This window comes from Rhinopithecus bieti, unplaced genomic scaffold (assembly GCF_001698545.2).
Source record: "Rhinopithecus bieti isolate Rb0 unplaced genomic scaffold, ASM169854v2 scaffold_13352, whole genome shotgun sequence".
NCBI classification, from domain to species: Eukaryota; Metazoa; Chordata; class Mammalia; order Primates; family Cercopithecidae; genus Rhinopithecus; species Rhinopithecus bieti.
The window spans coordinates 3,224,216-3,243,385 of NW_016808026.1; the positions used below are offsets into that span (position 1 = coordinate 3,224,216).

The window sequence follows — 19,170 nt, forward strand, 5'->3', positions numbered from 1 at the left end:
ATGATTTATAGGAATTACAGGAATAAAACGGAATGAGTTATATTTCCCTCATAAGAAAACAAAGCTAGAACCAATTTAAAATAACTCTGCCATCATGCTTCATTTTCCTTCATATCTCTTAATCCAAAATGGCATTGTTATATATCTATTTATTCAGCTGTCTTCTTTCTTTCCCAGGATATAGACTCCATGAGGACTTTATTTTGCTATTTGTAGCTTCAACAGCACCTATACTAGCATCTGGCATGTTTAGACACTCACAGTGTATTTGTTGAATAAATGAATGAATTAATGAAAAAATGATTCTCAGAGAATATAAAGCATAAATATCACTCTATCTGTTTAGAGTATTATTCTTCTGGGAAAATATGAAAACCAGAATATTACAAAGGTAATAAAGCAAACATTTGATAACCTAAAACCCCAGCATAACAAATGTTAAGATGATACATGTTCACATCATAGCTTTTGTCTTAAATAAATAAAATATTAGAGTTGGAGGTTGAATTTGTGTATATTTCTCATTTCCCTCTTCCTTGTCCTAAAGTCAACACTGTTATATATTTGACTTATATATTCTTATGCTTTTACTACATATAATTTTATCTACAAATAATATGTCTACTTGGCTCTGCCTTCAAAATATGTTTCCAGTCCCTTTTCACCTGCCCTCGCTACTTCTCTAGTGCATCCCCTATCTTTTCTCAGAATTACTACAACATCTTCCTAACCATTCTCTGCTTACTCTCTCACAGCATCAGTGCAACACTACTCCATCTCTTCTCCACCCCGCAGCCAGATTGATCCTTCAAAAACAAACATTGGATCACATATCCTCCCCTCTCCTCACCCTTCCATGGTCTCCATCATACCTGAAATACAACACCAATCCTTGTCATGTTCAAGGCCCTGTTTCATCTAGTGCTCCAGTGCCAGCCCTCCTGTTCTTGCCATGCTCTAGGCACTCCTGGTGCACTGGCCTCTTTGCTGTTTAGGGAGCACACGGAGCACGTTGCCAAGCACATTTCCACCTCTGGGCCTTTGCATCTGCTCGTTCTTTCCCTTGGCTTATCCTTCCACTGTCTTGTCTCCTGTGAGTTGCTGACTCCTGCATTTGTTTTTTGTTCAGAAGTCACCTCCCAATGGGGATGGGCAGTACCAACTGATTAATAGTTGAACTACCTTCATTAACCCATACCAAGGTTTATTTTTTTCTGCAAAACTTACTGCTACCTGATAGAGTTTGCTTATGTTTGTATGTATGCATGCATGTAGGATGCATTTATCTGTTTGCTGTCTATTCCCTCATTAGATTATAAACTTTGTCATGTCAGGGACCTTCTATTATTCTATTCTTTTGGGGCCTAGAACAATGACTGACATAAAGTAGGTGCCCCCAAAATATGTGTTGAATGAAGAAATATAGGAATCTAGTGTTTTGCTTTTAAAACTGTACATAAAGTTTATCATACTGGATGCATCTTGTGGCAATTTGCTTTTCTCATGTCAAAGTGTGTTCATATTGAGATTGATTTATAACAGCCCAATGGGTTTACCTCGCCTGCTGCCTAGACAGAACCAATTTATGAAGACAGGGGCATTGCAATGGAGAAAGAGTAATTCACTCAGAGCTGGCTGTGTGCGAGACGGGAGTTTTATTACTGCTCAAATCGGTTGCCCCGTTTGGGGATCAGAGTTTTTAAACATAATTTGGTGGATAGGGGCTTGGATCAGAGTTTTTAAAGATAATTTGGTGGGTGCGGGCTTGGGAAGTGGGGAATGCTGATGGGTCAGGTTGGAGATAGAATCACAGGGGGCCAAAGTTAGGTTTTCATAATGTCTTCTGTTCCTGGGTGTGATGGCAGAACTGGTTGGGTCTGAGTGGTGTCAGCTGATTCATCCAGTGCAGGGTCAGCAAAACATCTCAAGCAAAACATCTCAGCAAAACATCTCAAGCATTAGGTTTTACATTAGTGATGTTACTCCCAGGAGCAATTGGGGAAGGTTCAGACTCTTGGAGCCAGAGGCTGCATGACTCCCAAATTGTGATTTCTAGTCTTGTAGCTAATTTGTTAGTCCTGCAAAGGCAGACTGGACCCCAGGCAAGAAGTGGGTCTCTTTGGGAAAGGGCTGTTACCAATTTTGTTTCAGAGACAAACCATGAACTGAATTCCTTCCCAAACTTAGTTCCGCCTATGCCCAGGAATGAGTAAGGACAGTTTAAGGGTTAGAAGCAAGAGGGAGCCAAATTAGGTCTGATTTCTTTCACTGTTATAATGTTCTCTGTTACAATTTTGCAAAGGCGGTTTCAGATTGAGCTCTTTTTCTGTATATCTAATCTATCTAGTCCAGTTATTTTAACTGTGGTTCACTATCCCACACAGTTTATTGATCCATTTCACTATTGCTAGATTGTAGTTACTTATAATTTTTCACTTTTCTAAGCAATGCTGAAAGGAACATTCTTTTAAAGATAGTTACCTTCTTTGTTTTTTCCTGGTAGATGTATAGCAGAATAAGCATTTGGTTTCTTTCACATAACAGTTAAATTCATGATAATCGTAATTGCATTTAAATTATTTTTTGCTTTGATGATTGGTCTACCAGCAAATGTTCTCATACAAATCTAAAAGTCATTTTAGGAGGGAAAACATAATATCACTTTTTTTTTTAAAGAACAGGTTTGATATTATGTTTATCCTTTAAATTTCACACTTTTCTGATAAAACACCCTAATATTGAATATTTTCTCCTAATAAAACTAGAAAGTAATGTTACCCATGATTAAATTATTTTGTTTTGGTGTTATATGCATGCATGTTTGCGTGAGCATGTGTAGCAGTAAGATCATTTGAATTACTGTGTCCCCAGTGGTAATAAGCAACACTGCTCTTCCACTAAATCATAGAGAAACCTTTCAGAGAGTTTTGCATTTTGTTTGTCAAAGTTTAAGAAAAAGCTAATTTTGTGACAGAATTGTAAACTTTGTTAAACTGAACAGATGAGGAGAAAGAAATGAAACTATTGAAAAACTCATTAAGGGTTATAATTCTAGAATATAGTACGGACAATTTCCAAAAGAATAGGAGCTTTTATGTGCTCTGAAGCAGCGTACTTTATGGGTGATGTCATGTGTTTTGACTCTGAAGCTATGAATGTCACTAAAACAGATAAGAAAAAAAATTGCTTTTCCAGGGGTGATAATTTTTCCTTGCTTATTGTCAAATTATTCTGAGAGACAAAAAAGCTGAGTTCACTTTACTAATTTGTAATTTGTAACAGTTTAGACAGAGGTTAATCTAAACTTTACTTCTGCATTTATCTGTGCTAAGAAAAATTAAAAATTAGCTAATGTTAAAATTGAATGGATTCAGAAAATACAATCCATTAATTCAGCAATTCAGTAATGAGTGCCTACTAGGAATCAGATGCTATTCTTGATGCTGGGCATACAATTATGAATACAATCGTTGAGGTCTCTTCTTTGAGCTTACTGTTAGTGGAGGAGAGAGATAAGAATAAACACGTTTCCATGAGACAGCATTCCATGGTGAGGGGACTGTTGCTATGAAGCATATAACACAGGACGGCATGACTGAAGGTAACTGGGTAGGGGTGGGGAGGAGCTGCCTTAGCTGTGGCCAGGTGTCACCTCTAAGGAGCTAACAGTTGAGATAAGAGCTAAATGAGGGATCACTGTGCAGACATCTGGTGACAGACTCTGCGGTCCAAGGAACAGCAAGTGAACAGTGCTGAGTGTGGGAGCATGTTTGCTGTGTTTAGGAAGACAAAGGTCAGTGTGGCTGAGGAAGTGAGGGAGGGAATGGTCAATGAGGTCGGTGTGACAGGAAGCAGGCCGTGGAGGCTTGATAAGGAGTTTCCTAAAGCCGATCCCGAAGAGCTCTCCTTGGCAGCAACACCTTGCTTGCCGACCTTATTGCTCTTGACAGAGTCTCTACTTGAACATAGAAAACGACAAAATTGTTTTTGAATCTGGAGTGGTCAGTCATTGAGTCAGGTCTTCTCCCTAATCACCCTCAATTGTGAGGATCTGTGATGCTATGAAAGGCAAGTGCCTGTTCCAGTAATTATCAGTACATCTGTTTAATCACTTAAACACTCAAAACCCGAATTATTCATATGTTCATGTGACTTTATAAGCACATTGGGGACTTGTGAATATGACTTTATGTCCCATGTAAAGAATCAGTACACTTTCTCTACATGATGGGACAGGGGTGACCATTAAACTGTGGAAAGTGGGTACATTTTGACGTGAGATAAGAGTGATACTATCTCACCACAGTTTTCCTTTACTGTCTGGTGTTCCGGAACATTCCTTCTTCACCACCATAGCATGAGGCCCTATCAAAGCCCCTCTGTCTTCTCAAGGCTCAGTCTCAGCTATAGTAACCATTCTTTGTGTGATATATTTCCTCACCCTTCAGTGCTCTGATCACTCACTACTTTATTGGATGTGGTTGGTCATACAAATATGACCAAAAGTGATCTAACCAATCAAAAGTGGGTCAGATGGATGAAGAGTAAAGTAGAGCTTTACATTCTGGATGCTACATCCATTTTCACTATTTAAGGTCACCCTAGCTTTTTTGAAATCCACTTCACATTTTTTTTCCTCTCCAAGGAGAAATTTAAAGTAATCATGTATTTTAGCCTAAAAACTAAAACAGATACTATTTATAAGCCTTTCTCCATAAAAAAATTAGAGTTAGTACTTATTGAAATTGATAATAGCATAAGCCATAGCTACCATTTCATGACTCCCGTTTATGTGCCATACAGTCAGCTAGACCCTTGCATATGTCATTTCTGGTCGGCATGAGGCTTCTATCAAGTATTTATTATTATTCTCAGTCTACAGATTTGGAACAGGAATTGAGAAGTTATGTAATCTCATTCCAATTTTCACTACTGGTAATTAGCATATCCAGGTTTCAAACAAGATCTATTTGGCTCAATAGCCCAAAGTCATAATCACCTCACTCTCCAGCCCCATTTAAAATCAAAATAGCCACCACTGTACTGTGTCCTAAGAGCTTTATGAATATGAGCTCAATTACTCCTCACCACAGCCTAATAAAAATGAGTGTTTTGTGCCTATCTAAAAAAAAAGCAAAAATGAAGATGAGAAGTTTTCATCAGGACCTTACAATTTCAAGTGACAGAAAACCTAAGTTGTAGTGGTTTAATGGTTCATATAAAGTCTAGGGGTGTGGTTGGCTTCAGTCATGCCTAAGCCTAAAGGAGATAATCTCCCTCTCTTCGTCTCTTTACTATACATTTCTCTCTGTTAGCTACTTTCACACATAGCTTCCCTGCAGAAGTGGCAGAATATCTTCCAGCAGCTACAGGCTCACATCCTCTCTGGTCACCTTAGAAGACCAGCTATGCCTCTCTCCCTGTAGTTCCTACAGTTCCTGGAATTGAGTGTCATTTTCCTTGGGTTCGGCTTGACCTGAATCATAGGCTCCCCCTGGGGCAGGAAGTTCAGCTCAATGCAACTCAGAGCCCATAAGAAGAGAAGTGGTACATTGTACCTTCCCCAAAAGAAAGGGGATGACTACTGACTGAGCAAAACAAAATTAAAAAAAAAAAAAAAAATCTGTCCATTCTATGTGCCTCCAGTGCAATAGCAGTAAGTGGCATAATCAGGATTCAGATCCAGATTTATAAGGCTCCAAAATACTTTCTTTTATCCTTTATGCTGTGTTTTATCTCCATATAATTGTCTTTTAAAATTCATTGTGAGATTATTTGTCAAGCTCTTATACTTCTGTTAAAAAAAAAAAAAACAACAACAATTTGTTAAGCAAGTGATGTTCAAAAGCATCAGCATATTTGTGGTTAATCTCTTTAAAATTAGCAAGTCTATCAATATACAGGTGAATACTATTTCTAGAAGCTAGAAACTCTGAACTTTTGGTAAGAAAGTGTAATATGATTTAGTGTCTAATTTCATAGATATCTTTGCATTAAGTAAAATGTCCCTCTTCATATCTCCAAAATAAAGGATATTTAGCATAGAATGGAATTTTTCTTATCTTACATGTTAAGACTGCACTATTTTCTGCCTTTTACACCAATGCAACTGGTCTTTATCAACAATTCACAATCTTTATTTCATTATCTTTGACCTCTGATTTAGAGGACAGTACTCTCCCCTTGGGAGAAATTAGGAAGCATATAAGCAGAAAGAAATCATATAAACAATGGAAAGAATACACTATTAGGAACCAAGAAACCAGGATCATGATTCCAATTTGACATTGGCTCCCTGTGAATAAGGGATGGCAAATGGGTTCTAAATTTCTGAGATCATCTCCAACAACCCTCTTATATATTCTCTTTAATAGCTGTTTTCATGCTGAGTGCAGTAGAGTTTTTCATATTAGCCAATAAAGCAAAACTTATTCACTCAGACAAAATGAATTGAGAATCTTTGGCAAGGTGCTGTGGTAGATACAGTGAAGCTGCAAGATGCCTCCTACTGGGAATTTGTTGTCATCCCCTAAAATGCATTATCTAATATGTGCATGACACTGTGCTAGAAGCTGGGACTGTAGAGATGTAAAGAAAACTATTTGGGGGCTTATACTCTAGCTGGAGTGATATAAGCAAAAAGAAAGATAAATAAACACCCAAGGCAGCATATATGATGTGTGATGTGCCATGTAAATAGGACAAACAACCACTTTACACGTTAGGCTTCTAATGACCAGTGCAGACCTTTAGGGACTGTTCATACATACCTTGTAATACTGTGGATCTCATTGTGTCCATGGGTATCAGCATAGAGGTAAATGTAGGAGATCAAGGTAGGGACACAATGACTAGATTGTCAAACAATTATATTCAAATCCAGAGTCATCTAAATAAAGAAGGAGATTGGGAAACCCACCACGAACCAGAGAAATGGTTTTATCTTCCTATGTTATAAAGTCCAAAACAGGAGTCACTAGTTTGTATTGACATATGCTGTAAATGAAAAACACACCCTGAATTTTCCAGATTTAATATGAAAAAATTGCAAAATATCTCAATCATTTCTATACTGACTACATGTTGAAATGATAATATTTTGGATATACTGGACTAAATAAAACATAATTAAAGTTACTTATTTTTTAATGTGGCTTCCAGAACATTTAAAATTACATATATGGCTTATATGACATGGCTATTGAATGGCACTGGGTTTTCTGCTTTGGAACTGTGCAAATCATTTAACTGCTCTGAGATTCACTTTTATCATCTGTAAAATGGGGATGAAAGTAGTGCTGTTCTCATAGATTTGTTCTTAGTGTTAAATCAAATGATACTTATTAAGTACTTACCAGTGCCCAGCTTACAGTTAGGATTCAATAAATGAGAGCAGTATGTTTACGATACAGACATAACATGTTGGTGCAGGACCATATAGCTTGTCCAGTAAGTGTGGAATTACATTAGCACTACTCTGGTTCCCATAATTTACTAGCCTTATGACCTTGGGGCAGTTACTTAACCTCTTAGTACCTCAGGCCCCACCTGCATATGAATTGAGTTTATCAAGAGAGACATCCCCGTTGCTGTTCTTGGGATAATTAAATGAGATAATCCATGAAAGGTGCTTAGAACCTGCCAGGAGCAAAATAATGGAAAATTATAGTTGTGTGGTTGTTCCTGTGATTGTTCATATTCAGAAGATAATTACTTTTTTAAAAACTGTATTTCTAGTTGTGTTTGTTACTGCTATGGACTGATTCTGTGTCCCTTTAAAATTCATATGTTGAAACCTTAATCCCAAATGAGATGACATTTGGAGTTGGGGGCCTTTGGGAGGCAATAAGGATTAGATTAGATCAAGAAAGTAAAGCCTCACTGATGGGATTAGTGCCCTTAAAAGGAGTTGAAGAGTTCAGAGCTTTCTCGCTACCATGTGAGGACATAGCAAGAAAGTATCTCTCTGGAAACCAGGAAGAGAGCCCTCGCCAAAAACCTGACCACACGGTCACACTCTGATCTCAGATTTCTAGCCTCCAGAACTGTGAGGAAAAAAAAGTTTGCTTTTTAACCCACCCAGTCTATCATAGTTTGTTAGAGCAGCCCAAAATAAAAGTTATTGTAGTTTAAAAAATTTTTTTAATTTAGCTCAATTTGTGTTTTTCCTGATATTTGCTTTCCCTTTTTTCTGATATTTTATTTTAAATTCAGAGATTCTAAACCACTATGTGTTGTGAATTCCCATGTAGCTAAAGGCATGTGCTGGCTTTTAATAGTCACTGCCCACCCCACTTCAGTCACCTTCTTATTTGACATACAGACATTGTGGGTTTTATCTTGCCCTGCTACCTGCTAGGAGATGGAGCAGATCATGTTTTTCTTACTATTGAATCCTTAGTACTTAGCAACATGCCACCAAGTATTCACCAAAGGATTCAATAAATGTGTTGAATGAATGAGAAACCAGATATAAATACTTACTTGAAGAATAATAATGAAATCAAGTTTTAGATATAGTTCTAATTAGGTTCTCCACTTAAAGCTCTTATGTGAATAAAACCCTTGAGAATTTGTGAATTTTTAAATGAGTGACTAGATTCTGGATAACTGAAGTGCTGGATAAGTGAGGTTTTACTGTGGCTGATATTTGGAGGCATGAAGAAAATTTCACTTAATTGACCTTTTATTTCATCTTCAACTAAATGAAAAAAGTCTGCTCCATATTATAGAGAGGACTGAGAGTGGTGCTCCTCGGCAGCGGGACTACATTGGTAATTTTCAAGGTGGACAGCAGTTTTAGAAATTCTAGGATGTTATCTAGATAATTACAGTTTTATAATTTATTGGTTTATTCACACACCTACACCCTACCCCAAAAAGCTATGGTCTAATAGGCTCTGCTTTGAAGAAAATAGTGCAATATTTTCTGGACAGCTGTGCTCAACGCTGCCATATGGACGACTGCACAATTTGTCCTCAATCCTAATGTCACAGGACAGTCGGCTCAATCTCTAATGAAAATGTGATGTTTTTTCTGTATATACTGAAAAGTACTGCTGATTTCAGTAGTAGAGAAAATATATGGTATATTATTACATGGTAAACTATTTGGTATGTAGTCAAAGAAAAAAAAGATACTTCCGTTCCTTTCTAGTTCTGGGTGATAGAACAATTTCCAGTTCATCAAAATTTGATTGTTAAAGATGCATGCCTACAGCCCTAGGCATGCATCTAAAACATATCACGCCACTGTTGAATGGATTACTAGCCACAGTTTCCACTCTCATTTTTTCTTTTCAGGAAAGCATAGGATTTGTTTGTAATTATTATCTCCTTATATACAGAAAATTGAAAATAATATTGAAGAGATTATTCATCAGTTGGGATTTTAAGTAATAATTTATCTTTAGTCTTTGAAAACATACTAATATATAAAACATCACCAAACTGAAATTAAAATATCAGCATAGCATGTTAACCTAGATGATAGGAGCTTTTTATCACCAATTTGTATTCCCAGGTTAAATGTATAAAAATAATTGGTACTTCCCCATTCTTACCATATACCCAGTATTAGTATTAGCCATTGCTTAATTTTTGATAGCTGAGCTTGAATTTATAAACTTTTGTTTAAAATTTTCATTGTTTTCTAAAAGATAGTATCATCTGCTAGGATTTTTATGGTTTTGCATTTTACATTCAAGTCTTTAATCCATCTTGGGTTAATGTTTTTATAAGGTGAAGGAAGGGGTCCAGTTTCAGTTTTCTGCATATGGCTAGCCAGTTTTCCCAGCACTGTTCACTGAATAGATCCTTTCCCCATTGCTTGTTTTTGTCAGGTTTGTTGAAGATCAGATGGTTGTAGATGCATGGTGTTATTTCTGAGGTCTCTGTTCAGCTCCATTGGTCTATATGTGTATTATGGTACCAGTACCATGCTATTTTGGTTACTGTAGCCTTGTAGTATAATTTGATGTCAGGTGGCATGATGCCTCCAGCTTTGCTCTTTTTGCTTAGGATTTTCTTGGCTATATGGGGTTCTTTGATTCCATATGAAATTTAAAATTGTTTTTTCTAATTCTGTGAAGAATGTCAGTGGTAATTTGATGGGAATAGTATTGAATCTCTAAATTACTTTGGGCAGTATGGCCATTTTTATGACATTGATTCTTCCTATCCATGAGAATGGAATGTTTTTCCATTTGTTTGTGTCCTCTCTTACTTCCTTGAGCACTGGTTTGTAGTTCTCCTTGAAGAGGTCCTTCACATCCCTTGCTAGCTGTATTCCTAGGTATTTTATTCTCTTTGCAGCAATTGTGAATGGGAGTTCATTCATGATTTGGCTCTCTGCCTGCCAATTGTTGGTGTAAAGGAATGCTTTTGATTTTCGCACATTGATTTTGTATCCTGAGACTTTGCTGAAATTGCTTATCAGTTCAAGAAGTTTTTGGGCTGAGACGATGGGGTTTTCAAAATATAAAGTCATGTAATCTGCAAACTGGAACAACTTGACTTCCTCTCTTCCTATTTGAATAGCCTTTATTTCTTTCTCTTGCCTGATTGCCCTGGCCAAAACTTCTAATGCTATGTTGAATAGGAGTGGTGAGAGAGGGCATCCTTGTGTACTGGTTTTCAAAGGGAATGCTTCCAGCTGTTGCCCATTCAATATGATATTGACTGTGGGTTTGTCATAAATAGGTCTTATTATTTTGAGATATGTTCCATCAATACCTAGTTTCTTGAGAGTTTTTACCATGAAGTGGTGTTGAATTTTTATCAAAGCCCTTTTCTGCATCTATTGAGATAATCATGTGATTTTTGTCTTTGGTTCTGTTTATGTGATGGATTACGTTTATTGATTTGTGTATGTTGAGCCAGCCTTGCATCCCAGGGATGAAGCCAAGACTTAATCGTGGTGGATAAGTTTTTTATGTGCTGCTGGATTCAGTTCGCCAGTATTTTATTGAGGATTTTTGCATCGATATTCATCTGGGACATTGGCCTGAAGTTTTCTTTCTTTCTTTTTTTTTTTTGTCTCTTCCCGGTTTTGGTGTCAGGAGGGTACAGGCTTCACAAAATGAGTTAGGGAGGAGTCCCTCCTTTTCAATTGTTTGCAATAGTTTCAGAAGGAATGATACCAGCTCCTCTTTGTACCTCTGGTAGAATTCAGCTGTGAGTCTGTCTGGTCCTGGACTTTTTTTTCGTTGGTAGGCTATTAATTACTACCTCTATTTCAGAGCTTGTTCCTGATCTATTCAGGGATCCAACTTCTTCCTGGTTTAGTCTTGGGAGGGTGTTTGCGTCCAGGAATTTATCTGTTTCTTCTAGATTTTCTAGTTTATTTGCATAGAAGCGTTTATAGTATTTGCTGATGTTAATTTGTATTTCTGTGGCGTCAGTGGTGTATCCCCTTTATCATTTTTATTGCGTCTATTTGATTCTTCTCCTCTTCTTTATTAGTCTAACTATCGGTCTATCTATTTTATTAATTTTTTTTCAAAAAGCACCTCCTGCATTCATTGATTTTTTGGAGGGTTTTTCATGTCTCTATCTTCTTCAGTTCTTTTCTGATCTTAGGTATTTCTTGTCTTCTGCTAGCTTTTGGATTAGTTTGCTTTTGCGTCTCTAGCTCTTTTATTTGTGACTTTAGGGTGTTGATTTGAGATCATTCTAGCTTTCCGATGTGGGCATTTGGTGCTATAAATTTCCCTCTAAACACTGCTTTAGCTGTGTCCCACAGATTCTGGTACATTGTATTTTTGTTCTCATTGGTTTCAAAGAACTTCATTTCTGCCTTAATTTCATTATTTACTTAGAAGTCATTCAGGAGCAGGTTGTTCAATTTCCATGAAATTTTGTGGTTTTGAGTAAGTTTCTTAATCCTGAGTTCTAATTTGATGGCACTGTTGTATTGAGAGACTGTTTATTATAATTTCTTTTTGCATTTTGCTAAGGAGCATTTTACTTCCAACTATGAGGTGGATTTTAGAATAAGTGCCATATGGTGCTAAGAACAATGCATATTCTGTTGATTTTGGGTAGAGAGTTCTGTAGACATCTACTGAGTCCACTTCATCCAGAGCTGAGTTCAAGATCTGAATATCTTTGTTAATTTTCTGTCTCGTTGATCTGACTAATACTAACAGTGGGGTGTTAAAGACTCCCACTATTATTGTGCGGGAGTCTAAGTCTCTTTGTAGGTCTCTAAGAACTTGTTTTATGAATCTGGGTGTTCCTGTATTGGGTGCATATATATTTAGAATAATTAGCTTTTCTTGTTGAATTGTTCCCTTTACCATTATATAATGCCCTTCTTTGTCTTTTTTGATCTTTGTTGGTTTAAAGTCTGTTTTATAAGAGACTAGGATTGCCACTCCTGCTTTTTTCTTTGCTTTCTAAGGCAATTGCATTCAGGACATAGGCATGGGCAAATAATTCATGACAAAAATGCCAAAAGCAATTGCAACAAAAGCCAAAATTGACAAATGGGGTCTCATTAAACTAAAGAGCTTCTGCACAGCAAAAGAAACTATCCTCAGAGTTCACAGGCAACCTACAGAATGGGAGAAAATTTTTGAAATTTAGCCATCTGACAAAGGTCTGATATCCAAAATTTACAAGGAACTTCAACATATTTATAAGAAAAAAACAAGCAACCCCATCAAAACTGGGCAAAGAATATGAACAGACACTTCTCAAAACAAGACATTTACGTGGCCAACAAACATGAAAAAAAGATCAACATGACTAATCATCAGAGAAATGCAAATCAAAACCACAATGAGATACCATCTCACACCAGTCAGAATGGATTATTAAAAATTCCAGAAACAACAGATTCTGATGAGGCTGTGGAGAAATAGGAGTGCTTTTACACTGTTGGTGGGAATGTAAATTAGTTCAACCATTGTGGAAGACAGTATGGCAATTCCTCAAGAATCTAGAACCAGAAATAACATTTGTTCCAGCAATCCCATTACTGGGTATACACCCAAAGGAATATAAATCATTCTACTATAAAGATTCATGCACATGTATGTTTATTGCAGCACTATTTACAATAGCAAAGACATGGAACCTACCCAAATGCCCATCAATGATAGACTGGATAAAGAAAATGTGGCACAAATACACCATGGAATACTATGCAGCCACAAAAAGAAATGAGATCATGTCCTTTGTAGGGACATGGATGAAGCTGGAAGCCATCATCCTCAGCAAACTAACACAGGAACAGCAAACAAAACACCGCATGTTCTCATTCATAAGTGGGAGTTAAACAATGAGAACACATGGACGCAAGGAGAGGAACAACACACACCGGGGCTTGTTGGGAGTGGGGGTTGAGGGGCAGGAACTTAGAGGACAGATCAATAGGTTCAGCAAACCACCATGGCACACGTATACCTATGTAACAAACCTGCGTGTTCTGCACATGTATCCCATTTTTTTAAAAGAAGATCTATAAAAAAGGATAGTATCATCTGAAAAATTTAGTTACAAAATTCTTGTAGAAAATTTATATGTACACACACACACACACCCCATATATATACACTACACAGATATTAGCATTATGATAATTTAATATAAATCACAGTATTTAAGAACAGATATGGATAGTTTCGATATGACCTTGGGCAATAGGCATTAGGAATTCAAGGAGAGTTCTTCTTCTGGTGTTTCTAAATCCTTTGTCTAATGAGTCTACCAACAGAGCCATTTATTTACAGGGAATTAAATGGAAACTGCTAAAGCACTCCTGATAATCTCCACCTGCTGTCCTATTATTAAAGAGTCTTGCAGTACAGTGAAGTAGACAAACACACTCATCTTACCTATTTTATTTCTAGTATAACCTCGTGGACTAGTGATAAGTTTGCAGTCATTTAAGAAGCTTTATGTAGCATGAAATACCAAAGAAGGGTGAAATCTGAATCATTATAAACCAAACCACAATATAGAGGTGAAAAGTACCATGAGTCTTAACAGCTTTATTGTAAGAGCCCATTCAAACATTAGCATTTTCACAGTGCCAGGTGAATCCATCGGCAGGATACTGAAGCATGCTGTCTGGTGCCTGCAGTTTGAGAACTGCTCATTATTAACTGGGTCATGATTCAGGACAGCACCCCAGATGCACCACTTCCAGCTTGTGCTAAATGAAGACTAGCCTCATTACCACGCCTGTCTCCTATGCACCCTCTCACTTACTTACCAAAGCATCATTTTTACCATCATTTCCATCCATGTCCCTCATCTGATGCCTATTTTGGACCTTATTTACTTTTGAAGTATACTCTAGATGTCCACTTAATCAGATTCTACCTGAATAGAAATGTTAGGGGCAGAAATGAAAGGACATTCATACTAATTAATTCACAGCTTAGCACTATTCGTACTGCAAGGCTTTAGAAAGGGTTTCCAGACATGGCAAATCGTATCTTCCTACTTCTCTTAAAGTGAAGAAAAACGCAGCTCCTCCTGGAGAACAGTGGCAAAAATGTAATGCTTGTGGAGCCAGGCTATGTCCTTTCTTAAAAACAAGTTGACTTTAATTTCACCTGGGTTGGACATGCTGATTAACAGAAGCAGTAACAAGACCAGGGCCTTACAATGTTTTTCAGACCCTACTATCTGCAGAGGGAATCAAGAAGAACCTTTTCTTACTAGGCTATCAAATAGAGATTGACTTTGTGAAAGTTTTCTTTTCTAGTCCAGGCAGATGAATGAGAGTGAAAAATATGAGGGTGATGAGAAGTGGTTTGTCTCCCCATCCCTGATACCCTCTAGAAATCTGCAAGGTGGACCCTTGTGTTCAAATGTGGTTCATTAACAAATAAACTTGTATTCTAAGAACATTGCTCTAATTCATTTCTACTTTGCTTTACAAGTTAAGCTTGTGAACAGGATAGCCTCGGGCTATCCTGTTTCATGACTTCTCTGAATCCACAGGGAGCTTCTCCACTTAGAAATCAAATTTTTGAGGCCAGGTGCGGTGGCTCACGCCTGTAATCCCAGCACTTTGGGAGGCTGGGGCAAGTGGTATCACAAGGTCAGGAGTTCGAGACCAGCCTGACCAACATGGTGAAACCCTGTCTCTACTAAAAATGCAAAAATCAGCCAGGCATGGTGGTGTGTGCCTGTAATCCCAACTACTCAGGAGGCTGAGGCAAGAGAATTGCTTGAACCTGGGAGGCGGAGCTTGCAGCAAGCTGAGATAGCACCACTGCACTCCAGGCTGGGCAACAGAGCAAGACTCCATCTCAAAAAAATAAATAAAAAATCAAATTTTTGGCCAGCCACAGTGGCTCATGCCTGCTATTACAGCTCTTTGGAAGGTTGAGGTGGGAGGATTGCTTGAGGCCAGGAGTTCAAGACCAGCCTGGGCAACATAGCAGGACCTCATGTCTACTGAAAAATACAAAAAGTAGCCAGTCATGGTGGTATGTGTCTGTACTCTGAGCTACTCTAGAGGCTGAAGCAGGAAGATCACTTGAGAGGTTGAGGCTTCAGTGAGCCAAGATGGTGCCACTGAACTCCAATCTTGGCAACAGAGCAAGGCCTTGTCTCAAAAACCAAACCAAACAAAACAGAAAAAACAAAGAAAGGAAACCAAATTTTTGTCATGATCTCTGGTGGAAGAAAACTTAATAAGCTTTTATCCTACCCTCAACATATTCCTTAAAAGACACGTAGTTTATTCTTTCTGGTAGTTCTATTTGTTATAATGCTGCGTAATTTATAGCTGAAGACCACGTTTACAAATTTGTGTATCATCATACACATCTCTTATTTCTAAAACAAATTAAAAGTCAAACGTTACTTTGAGGACATCTTAAATTTTTGAGGGTATTAATTTGACTTTTGGTGACTGAGGCTTATCGCTAGTAGAATCCTTCACAAGAAATCATTAATTTACCTTATCTGATTTTTCTTTTAATATAAAGGGAAAATGGTCTGGTAATATAAAGGGATCTCCTGAAAGCAATGTGTGAAGGGGAGGGAAGTAGGGTAAAGCACTCAATAAGTCAGTGTCTGGGTTCTTACAGGACAAAATTCAAATCTCATCTCTGCCACTTACTAGCTACCTAACCTTAGGCAAGTTCCTAAACCTTGGTAATTTTCTATTGTTATTCTGTTCGATGGAAATACGAATAGCACCTCCCTTAGAGTCCACTGTGAGATTAACGAAGTCATGCATTTAAATCACTTACCATAATGCCAGCACATTGTAAGAACACAAAGAATTACAGTGATAGCAGTGTCAATATCAATATTCTTGTGTTCCTTGGTTAAAACTCTGATATGGGTACTATCTCTAAATCGCTTCTGTGTTTTCCTCGTAGCACCCAAAGAAAAATAAACTTCCAGAAGATCTTTCTCACATACATGTCTGAAGAGTCATCGTATTTAGTACCTCCCTTCGTTGTACACACCAAACGGCATATTCTTTGGGTGATAACAGCTTGCTATGTGGGATTTGGGTCTCTTTTTGCCTTAGATGTTGGTCTGATACTAGCACCACCCCCCAATAGCCGGGCTCCTGGTGGAGGTAGTGGGTGGAGCTAGCGAGACATCTAGTACGGGGCTCACAGGTAACAGAACTCTGATCAGATCCGCCCCGGCTCCCACACAGATATAAGGTTGCCTGCCTGCCTGCCTGCACAGAAATGACGAAGGACAAAAACAGCCCAGGGTAGGTGGGATCTATCAGCCTCCATCTGTTGTTACTTCCTGTGTTATGAAGAAAACGTTTCCTAATTCCATTATAAAATAGCTCTCTGATTTCTGTGCAAGTGAGAAATCAAATCTTTGTGTTTATGGGACCAAACAGATGGATTTCTGTTGCCATTTGGTTCCTGGCGAAGTGGGTCCGTGAACAAGGCAGACTGCCAAAGACATAGGTACTAAAGAAAGGGAAAACCCTTCTGATATGTTTGCTGTGCGGTATTCATTGCATACGATCCATTTCAAAGTCATAGTTATTCGTATTTTCAAATGCTGTTTTTACTGATTTCAACTTGGCACCACCTATCATTTATGACCACAGTTTTATTGTTTGGTTTAAGCGGTTTTAAATGGCATAGGGAGACAATCATAATTTGTATTCTCAATTAAAATATATTAAGCACTTATATATTTTAGTATGTTGTATTCAGCTTAAATATATTATTTAAAATAATCTAAAATTACTTGAAAAAAACAGAATCATGAAAAACGTTGTCTACATTATTCTGTGAATAATAGTTTCAACCACTTAATATTTTAAACTAATAATACCATAGGTCTAACAACAAAAAATAATTATTGGAAATTCTTGCTTTTCAGTTGTTACCGGCATAGACTTCATTACAGGGATAGGCCTCACTGGCCTTGGTAGATGACCAGGTGCTCTTTTTAGAACATCAGTTAAAACAAAAGTGCAGAAATCTCCTGCTCCCAGAAGCAACTACCTTTACTCATTAATTCTCATTATTCCTGACTGTAAGAATGCATTTTCTTTTTCATTATTTCTGTCAGACATAGATAACATCATTGATATTGTTAACATCATTTAAATTTCAAGATTATGTTATGCTCTTATATAATTAAAGCTATTTTGTTCTCTGGTATGAAGTTTATAGGTGGGCAGGTGAGAAAAACACTATGTTTGAAAGTTGAGTACTTAACCAGATTACTTAATTAGCACCCTCTTCTGCCTGGCTTGACATTTATAGCTGATCATGAATTTGCATCTTGGAAGCCAGAAAACAACAATTATCTGGAAACTTAATTTAACAAATATAAATTTTGCCTGACATATTTTAGGGGTTGAAATTGCCTTGTTAAGAATTAATCTGCCTTAGCTGATGTTACCCCTCTGCTCACTTTTGACTCTTCGTTTAATTTTAAGAAAAAATCTTGCAGTTCTTCTTGCCTCTCTTCCATCAATATTTAAACAAGGAAAGCCATCCATAGCTCTGAGCCAAATGCAGCTAGCTACATAGAATATGGTTTAGTCACAAAACCAATAGAGTTACCAGAAACCTTAGCAAGTTATTTCTCGAGAAGTAGTCCCAGATACAACACCACTTCTACTCAAAGCCAAAGCTATTGTTGAATGTAGGCTACACCCTATTCTGTATGCTTTGCCTGTATTAATGGCATCATCACAACCACTCCTGCAAAGTTTGTATTGTTATAGTTCCCATCGTAACTGGTAGCATACTGAGGTAAGAAAAGAGAAAGCAAATTATCCAGGTCAACCAGCTAGTAAATGATGATGGTAGAGTCCACAGACGCTTGGTAATAGATTTCTTAAAAGTTAAATCCAATCCCAAATTTCTTGTTTAAAATTCCTTTTACATTTCCTTCATTAGATGTTCACATTACAAAATATGTGCATATTAATACAAATAAAAGAAAATCTTAATGATGCCACATTAAGAGGATTTGTTTTACTTTTTTTTCTTTTAATTTTTTTTTTTGCTGTCCCTTGGAGTCAGTAGGGGCCACATCCCCTTTCTAATCCTACTCTCTGGGCATGGAGAGCACGTTCACATTTTTCTTCATGCTTATCACGTGTATGCTCTCTCACAGGCATGCACACTTTTAAACAAAAATAAAAATATAAACATTACTCTGAAACTTGATATTTCATCAAGTCGTATATCATAGTGCTTACTCCAGGCCAATAGAGTTGAAGCTGAGCTTTGCATTGGTGCATAATTTTCATGTGATGAATGAACCATAATTTATTCATGCAATGATGGATGTTCAAATAAGAGAGTGGTCGATTCCCTGAGTGTTTTAAATAGACACCTGACAGAAACAGTGAAATGAGCCAGGTGCTTTTACCAAAGCTAAGGTCTGATTATGAAGACGTTCCTCATAACACTGCAATTGCTTAGTGATTAAAAGATCAAAATTATGCCTGGCTACCTCCCAAGTACACATTTCCTAAATCACTCCATATCCCCTGAAAGAATGTGGTGAATCTTTTCATGTTTGTCCGTGTAGTGTTTTCAGTTTAGATTCTTTGTAGCAAAGTGGAAGGAATTTGGTACATTTAATATTAAATTTTGTTGTTGGAAGGGGAAAAAAACACTAAATTATTGCTGTTCTAAATTATGGTTTGAAAAGGAAAAGCAAAAGCAATCAAAATAAGAAGCAGGAAAAGAGAGG

The 19,170-nt window shown here is 37.3% G+C and overlaps 1 protein-coding gene across 1 annotated transcript in view; it reads left to right on the plus strand.

Annotated features, from left to right (window-relative positions):
• Nucleotides 1-16,616: 16,616 nt before the first annotated feature.
• The window catches only part of LOC108537593 (oxidation resistance protein 1-like), a 111,579-nt gene continuing 109,025 nt past the window's right edge, over nt 16,617-19,170 (plus strand). Inside the window, exon 1 of the mRNA XM_017885190.1 lies at nt 16,617-16,702. Coding sequence (XP_017740679.1) covers nt 16,677-16,702 — 26 coding nt within the window. The 5' untranslated portion in view covers nt 16,617-16,676. The remainder of the gene's footprint in view (nt 16,703-19,170) is intronic.